Source organism: Sinocyclocheilus rhinocerous, unplaced genomic scaffold, assembly GCF_001515625.1.
Source record: "Sinocyclocheilus rhinocerous isolate Xijiao unplaced genomic scaffold, SAMN03320098_v1.1 scaffold2196, whole genome shotgun sequence".
Classification (NCBI taxonomy): Eukaryota; Metazoa; Chordata; class Actinopteri; order Cypriniformes; family Cyprinidae; genus Sinocyclocheilus; species Sinocyclocheilus rhinocerous.
Window position 1 is genome coordinate 113,932 of NW_015656189.1, and position 8,957 is coordinate 122,888.

At 39.8% G+C, this 8,957-nt stretch overlaps 1 protein-coding gene across 1 annotated transcript in view; it reads left to right on the forward strand.

Annotated features, from left to right (window-relative positions):
* Positions 1 to 8,957, forward strand: part of LOC107719875 (sugar phosphate exchanger 3-like) — a 24,498-nt gene that overhangs the window by 6,584 nt on the left and 8,957 nt on the right. The window contains exons 5-7 of the mRNA XM_016527415.1: positions 3,417 to 3,500; positions 4,616 to 4,761; positions 6,198 to 6,294. Coding sequence (XP_016382901.1) covers positions 3,417 to 3,500; positions 4,616 to 4,761; positions 6,198 to 6,294 — 327 coding nt within the window. The remainder of the gene's footprint in view (positions 1 to 3,416; positions 3,501 to 4,615; positions 4,762 to 6,197; positions 6,295 to 8,957) is intronic.

Sequence of the window (8,957 nt, forward strand, 5' to 3'; positions counted from 1 at the left end):
AAGGGTGCGCAAACACACAAGGAATTTTTTTTTTTTTTTTTTTAAAGAAGCTCTTGGTACATACATACATTAGGGGTGTAACGGTTCGGTACGTACCTCGGTTCGATACGGTTTCAGTACAACAGGAAAAAAACAACAAATCTACTATGCTAGGATTCTTTACAATATCTTTACAACAGACAGTATTCTTTACCATTTTTTCCACCTAGATGTGAAAACACTAAATATTATATAAAATTATGTTATATATACAGTGTATATATATATATATATATATATAAATAATCTGCAGTACGACACGTAACGTAGCCTATACAGTGCCTTGCGAATGTATTCATACCCTTTCATTTTTTTCACATTTTGTTTTGTTGCTGACTTATGTTAAACTGCTTTAAATTAGTTTTTTTCCACACCAATCTACATTCCATACACCATAATTGTCAAGCAAAAAAACAGGTTTTTAACATCTTTGCAAATTTATTAAAAATAAAAAACTAAAATGATTCCATTGCATAAGTATTCATACCCTTATCTGGGACAGTTGAAATTTAGCTCAGGAGCATTAATTTTGCTTGTAGATACTACTACACTTCAAGAGAAGTTAAGCTGTGGCAAATTCAATTGAATGGGTATGATTTGGAAAGGCACACACATCTTAATAAAAGGTCTAACAGCTGATAATGCATATCAGAGCAAAAACCAAGCCCTGAGGTCAAATAACTGCCTGTAGAGCTCAGAAACAGGTTTGCGTCAAGCCACACATCTGTGGAAGAGTTCAGAAACAAATACAGCTTCATTGAAGGGTCACAGAAGCATCCTCTGTTACCCTTAATGGAAGACGTTTGAAACAACCAGGACTCTTCCTAGAGCTGGCCTCCTGGCCAAACTGACAAATTGATGGAGAAGGGCTTTGGTTAATGTGGTGACCAAGAACCTGATGGACACTCTAGTTGAGCTCCATGATCATATGTGGAGATAGGAGAAATCTACAGAAGGACAAGCATCGCTGCAACACTCCACCAATCCAGTTTTTATGGCGGTGTGGCCAAACTCAATCCTCTCTTCAGTTAAGACACATTTCAACAAAGCAACTCATAATCTAAGTCAGTACTGTTTATGGCCCCCCTGTGCCTGTCTGCACTCCGGACAACATCTGGGCATGCTCCTGATGAGATGGCGAGTGGTGTCCTGGGGAATCTCCTGCCAGACCTGGATAAGGGCTTCAGTGATCTCATGGACAGTCTGTGGTGCTACGTCCCAGAGGTTCTCAATTGGATTCAGGTCTGGGGAACTTGAGGGTCAGTGGCATTAATGCTTTCGTCATTCAGAAACTGCCACATGAGGCCAGCATTGTCATGCACCAGGAGGAACCCAGGGCCCACTGCACCAATGTATGGTCTGACAGTGGCTCTGAGGATTTCATCCTGGTACCTAACAGCAGTGTACCTTTGGCATGTGGAGGTCTGTGTGTTCATCCAAGGATGCTCCTTCTCAGACCATCACTGACACACTGCCAAAACGGTCGTGCTGGATGATGTTGCAGACAGCATAATGTTCCCTATGGCATCAGACTCTGGCACGGTGCTGGGCTATGAGTACAGGTCCCACTGCAGAATGTTGGGCCCTTATGTCACTCTTATGGAGTATTTCTGACAGTTTGGTCAGAAACATGCACACACATGCACACCTGCTGGAGATCATTTTGGAGGGGTTTGGCAGTGCTCCTCTTGTTCCTACTTGCACAAAGGAGCAGATACCGGTCCAGCTGCTGGCTTGTTGTGCTTCTACAGACCTGTCCAGCTCTCCTAATGTAACGAAGCAGTCATGAATTATAACGAGAGAGCAACTGTCTGTGGCTGTGAAACTGATTCACAATCACGTATGCTTCCTAACCGGACAAATCCCTTAAGTTTAATTGACTTGGTGTTATACTGTGATGATTCAGTGTTCCCCTTAATTCATATATACAGTATATACACAGATCAGGTAGAACATTATGACCACTGACAGGTGAAGTGAATAACACTGATTATCTCTTCATCACGGCACCTGTTAGTGGGATTCATATATTAGGCAGCAAGTGAACATTTTGTCCTCAAAGTTGATGTGTTAGAAGCAGGAAAAAAGGGCAAGCGTAAGGATTTGAGCGAGTTTGACAAGGCCCAAATTGTGATGGCTAGACGACTGGGTCAGAGTATCTCCAAAACTGCAGCTCTTGTGGGGTGTTATGTACTGTCATGTACTGCAGTGGCCAGTATCTATCAAAAGTGGTCCAAGGAAGGAACAGTGGTGAACTGGCGACAGGATCGTGGGCAGCCATGGCTCATTGATGCACATGGGGAGCGAAGGCTGGCCCGTGTGGTCCAGAGTGATGAAGCCAATCAGCAGATATGGGGATGGTTAGGAGGCCATGATGGTCAGAGGCCAATGGGCGAATTTGGCCAGGATGCCGGGGTTACACCCCTACTCTTTTTCGAAGGATATCCTGGGATTTTTAATGACCACAGAGAGTCAGGACCTTGGTTAAATGTCTCACCCGAAAGACGGTGCTTTTTGTCAGTATAGTGTCCCCATCACTACACTGGGGCGTTAGGACCCACACAGACCACAGGGTGAGCACCCCCTGCTGGCCTCACTAACACCTCTTCCAGCAGCAACCTAGTTTTCCCAGGAGGTCTGCCATCCAGGTACTGACCAGGCTCAACCCTGCTTAGCTTCACTGGGCAACCAGTCTTGGGCTGCAGGGTGATATGGTTGCTGACAAATGGAAGAAGTTGGCCTGGTCTGATGAATCACATTTTCTTTTACATCACGTGGTTGGCCGGGTGTGTGTGCATCGCTTACCTGGGGAACACATGGCACCAGGATGCACTATGGGAAGAAGGCAAGCCGGCGGAGGCAGTGTGATGCTTTGGGCAATGTTCTGGTGGGAAACCATGGGTCCTGCCATCCATGTGGATGTTACTTTGACACGTACCACCGCCATAAAGCAAAAATAGTTCAGGAATGGTTTGAGGAGCAGAACAACGAGTTTGAGGTGTTGACTTGGCCTCCAAATTCCCCAGATCTCAATACAATCGAGTATCTGTGGGATGGAGGCCAATCCATGGAGGCCCCACTTCGCAGCTTACAGGACTTAAAGAATCTGCTGCTAACATCTTGGTGTCAGATACCACAGCACACCTTCAGGGGTCTAGTGGAGTCCATGCCTCGACGGGTCAGGGCTGTTTTGGCAGCAAAAGGGGGACCAACACAATATTAGGAAGGTGGTCATAATGTTATGCCTAATCGGTGTTATATATATATATATATATATATATCACACACATATTTGTTTGTTTAAAAAAATTATAGATGGTACATATGGCACACCCATATTTGGCAGTGATTTGGTGATTTGTTTGGTTTTTTTTCAGGGTTTGTATATCAGTGGAGTAATTGGTGATCGGTTCAACCTTCGCTATGTTCTGACCTTTGGTTTATGTGGATCCGCTGTCACGGTTGGTATTCTGCTGAAATATGTAACTAGGGCTGTGAATCGATTCTTACTTATTTAAAAAAAATTAAAGTGGAGCTGAATGCATTAAAGGGTTACACTTTACTTGAAGGGGTGTGCATAAGACTGACATGACACTACTCATTAAAGTATAACAAAGAAAAAGTCTTGTTATGTATGTTAACACTGGTTCCCAATGTAGGGAACAAGATGCTGCATCAGTAGCTAGATACTATGGGAAGACCCTCCAGGTGTGAAGATTGACTGAAAACCATATAGAGTAAATGTCAATAGTGCAACAGTCGGGTTCCGGAAGTTAAAATACCATTCATTTTCTTCATAGAATTGATTTGTAATGATAATTTATAAAGCTGTGTGGTTGTTAATCAATGGTAAATGCTTTAGTTGAAGCCATTAGTCCACATTATTTTATTTATAATTTATTATTTTAGATAATCAATCCCCACCAATCAGAGTATTGAATCAAGCAAATTGCAGTAAAATAACTCTTTAGCACAAACTACTTCTCTATGGTCTTGTACTTTTTTTTTTTTGTCTGATTTTCAAACAATTTTTGCTTCAAATCAAAGTTTGTAAAATTGTGATTCACCAACTAGCTGGTTGGTTTGGATTATGGCTTACAACTCTTTAATGAAGCCTGCCTATGGTAAAATACTTCCAAGGCCGCTGAGAAATTAGGTGGCCACTGTTGCACACTATTGATTGGCTGATGCCGCTAACACCGCCCTTTGAGGCGCCACATCATCAGTGCCTCAAAAGGACTTACCTGTGCCATTACTACTCAGAAACTAGTTGTAGAAGTAACGAAAAAAATTACACAGTTTTCAAATTTAGCCTGTCCCATACTGGGAGAATGCACAGCCTGACTCAATATGAGGGGCCCACATGACTTATGATGCGGTATTTCAGTGCACGACACTAGCGCCATCAGCCAATAAATGGTCATCATTATGTACAGGCTTTAGGCAATCGTCACATCTGGTTGGTGCTCCAATACCTTCAGATACTGACATAGCGTGAGTGAACCTATGAAAGTGAACAAAAATAATCTGTGAATTCATGTCTTTATTTTTTGCACTCACTCTCTCTTCTTTTTAGGAATTTGTGTTTGGCACTTTGACAGAGTGGCTTCACTTTTATAACATGTACTTTTACTGCATCTTGTGGGTGATAAATGGACTGCTGCAATCTACAGTTTGGCCTTGTGTTGTGGCCATCATGGGCAACTGGTTTGGAAAATCTGGGTAGGTGTCAGTATGTTTTCATTATTTTATTTTTTTATTATGTTTTAGCTATTTTTTAATTTCTTATTTTTTTTGCATACACTACTTAAAGGGTTAGTTCACCCAAAAATGAAAATGATGTCATTAATTATTCACCCTCATGTCGTTTCAAACCCGTAAGACCTTCGTTCATCTTGGGAACACAAATTAAGATATTTTTGATGGAATCTGAGAGCTGTCTGACCCTGCATAGACGGCAACGCAACTGAAATGTTCCCAAGTCCAGAAACGTAGCAAGGAGATCTGTAAAATAATCCATGTGACATCAGGGGTTCAACTGTAATTATACGAAGCTACGAGAATACTTTTTGTGCGCAAAAGAAAAAAAAGAAAAAATTATTCAACAATTCGTCTCCTCCGCATCACCCTGGTGCCATTGCGGAGGAGACGAATTGTTGAATAAAGTCGTTTTTTTTTTCTTTTGCGGCACAAAAAGTATTCTCGTAGCTTCGTATAACTGCGGATGAACCACTGATGTCACATGGATTATTTTACAGATCTCCTTGCTACGTTTCTGGACTTGGGACCCTCATGTCGTTTCAAACCCGTAAGACCTTCGTTCATCTTGGGAACACAAATTAAGATATTTTTGATGGAATCTGAGAGCTGTCTGACCCTGCATAGACGGCAACGCAACTGAAATGTTCCCAAGTCCAGAAACGTAGCAAGGAGATCTGTAAAATAATCCATGTGACATCAGGGGTTCAACTGTAATTATACGAAGCTACGAGAATACTTTTTGTGCGCAAAAGAAAAAAAAGAAAAAATTATTCAACAATTCGTCTCCTCCGCATCACCCTGGTGCCATTGCGGAGGAGACGAATTGTTGAATAAAGTCGTTTTTTTTTTCTTTTGCGAAAAAAACTGAATTTGATTAATTGATTTTATTTTTAAATTGTTCAATAACCTTTGTCATGTGAACATTTTTTTTAATAAATGAGCTTCAGAATTAGGAATGGAGTATTTGAATTTTGGGGTAATTTTCTTTATATATGTTTATTTTCTCTTTCTTCCTGTGAACTGCATTTGTGAAATTATGAGACTTTGCACTGCTTGAATGGTAGTTTGCTTAAAAATTAATAACAGTTCCATTGAATGATGACTTGTTTGTGTATTAATAGGGTTCCCACTCAATTAAATGTGTGGATCCTTCGAAGGGTTGACTGACTGAAATACTAAAAAAAAAATCTAATTTAATAACCTCCCGTTATTTAAGTTAATTTGAGTTCCATTCAAAGTTTTATTTTTATTTTATTTATTATTATTTTGTTAGCAACTGTATTTTTATTTCAGGGAATTCATAGAAATGTAATGGTATGTTTCCTTGTATAAGCAGTAATTGTGCTTTCACATTTGTCTAAAGTAACTAATTCTCACACATATCTTCTGTCTGCCAGGCGAGGCTTTATTTTTGGACTTTGGAGTGCATGTGCGTCCGTGGGGAATATTCTGGGTGCGTTTCTTGCCTCCAGTGTCCTGAAGTATGGCTATGAGGTGAGAACACAGTGCATTACTTCATTCTTACAGTAAAATATTTATTTGATCCCCTGCTGATTTTGTAATTCTGCCCACTTACAAAGAAATGAAGAGTCTGTAATTTTTATGGTAGGTTTATTTTAACAGATAGACACAGAATATCAACCAAAAAATCCAGAAAAAACACGTTATATAAAGGTTAGAAATTGATTTGCAGTTAGTGAAATAAGTATTTGATCCCCTACCAACCAGCAAGAATTCTGGCTCCCACAGATTGGTAAACAATATCCTACTGACCTTAATGTATATCGATCACTCCTCTCTTCATTCTCTGCTAATGTCTCCACTGCTAAAAGGACATACTATCACAACAAAATTAACAATTCGCCTAATTCTCGCATGCTCTTTAAAACATTTTCCTCCCTCCTTTGTCCTCCTCCTCCCCCTCCTTCATCAACTCTAACAGCTGACGACTTTGCCACATTCTTCATTAATAAAATTACAAACCTCAGTGCACAATTTGCCACACCACAAACTGTCAAACACATCTTACCAGCAAACATACACTCGTTTTCATCCTTCTCTCCACTCTCTGAGGCAGAAGTCTCTAAACTCATCCTTTCCAATCATACTACTACTTGTCCGCTTGATCCTATTCCATCTCATCTCCTCCAAGCCATTTCTCCTGCCGTTGTACCTGCACTCACTCACATCGTTAACACATCCCTTCAGGTGGAATGACCTGCCCAACTCAATCCGAGCAGCTGAGTCCTTAGCCATCTTCAAGAAACGACTAAAAACACATCTGTTCCACCTGTATTTGACCCTCTAACTCTAGCACTTTCTATTGTATTTTAATTCTACTTTATCTACATTTATCTTCTTCTTTTTTTTATTTTTTTAGAATTATTATTTATATTTTTCTATTCTATTTTTTCTATTCTATCTACTTGTTTTTCTTTGTGTGTGTGTGTGTGTGTATATATATATATGTGTGTGTGTGTTTATGTGTGTGTATAATATATATATACACCTTGATATGTGTACTGCGTTAGGCTAACCGAGACTTGTCATTTGCAGTTATATATTGTTGCTCTTTTGTTAGTTTGTTTAGCTTTTATTGTCCTCATTTGTAAGTCGCTTTGGATAAAAGCGTCTGCTAAATGACTAAAATGTAAAATGTAAGTGCAGCGGTGTCTCAGCGTCAGCCAAAGCTTGGGGCTGTTTTTCTGCTAAGGGTACAGGACGACTTTACCGCATTGAGGGGCAAATGGACGGGGCCATTTACTGTAAAATCTTGGACGAGAACCTCCTTCCTTCAGCCAGAACACTGAAGATGGGTCATGGATGGGTCTTCCCGCATGACAATGACCCGAAACATACCGCCAAGGCAACAAAGTAGTGGCTCAAGAAGAACACATTAAGAAGAGTGGCCTAGCCAGTCTCCAGACGTCAGTCCTATAGAAAATCTGTGGAGGGAGTTGAAACTTCGAGTTGCCAAAGGACAGCCAAGAAACCTTACGGATTTAGAGAGGATCTGTAAAGAGAAGTGGATCAAAATCCCTCCTGAGATGTGTGCAAACCTGGTGACCAACTAAATAAACGTCTTACCTCTGTGCTTGCCAACAAGGGTTTCTGCACCAAGTACTAAGTCATGTTTTGCTTGGGGATCAAATACTTATTTCACTCGCTGAAATGCAAATCAATTTCTAACCTTTATATAATGTGTTTTTTCTGGATTTTTTGGTTGGTATTCTGTCTCTATACGTTAAAATAAACCTACCATAAAAATTACAGACCCTTCATTTCTTTGTAAGTGGGCAAACTTACAAAATCAGCAGGGGATCAAATATTTTCCCCACTGTATTAAAACAGGTCAATCAACTGTTCTATGTGGAAACCAGCTTAATAAACATGCTAAATAATGTTTCAATGATAATATAATATAATATAATTGTAGGGGTTGTGTGGAAAGGAAGAAAGCAGTGTCGGATTACTGTGCGTGTTGCGCTTGCGCTTAGTTTCAAGTGAACGGTCAAAATACATTATTTGGGTAACACTTTTTCAATAATTAACTAACACTTTAATACACTTTAATACATTAACTAACATTAACTAATGGAACCTTATTGTAAAATGTTACAATTATTTGTTATTAAAGCATATACGTTCACAAGAACACTTAAATGAAACAGAAAAGCAAGCAGGTGCATGATTTGGCATGGCAGCCAATACAAATAATTAATAACCGTTTCCTAAATCCTGCGTTTGGACCAGGATCGGTTGCAGCGGTTGCAGACTTTATGGTTCTGAAAATAGGCTATTATCTTTTTCTATATAGTGTAGAAGTTAGCTATCGTAGCTATCGTATTGTCAAGCATGAAAAACATAGGTTTTATTTAAATTCAGAATATATTATCGTATACAGTATGGAAATAGCGCTCCCTTTAAATTTATTAAAAACTGTCACTCATTCATCACGATCTCACAAAGTTCCGTTTTAACCAATGAATGTGACCACACAATGAAACCTTTTTTAATGAAGTTTACGAGCATGATACAACTCAGCACTGGACAAAAAGCGGTGAGTGCGTGGATTCCAACCTAAACACATCTGATTGGCCATTGCGTTGTAGAAATCAACAAACATGTCTGTGATTGGCTACTTTGCTCCCCTCTGC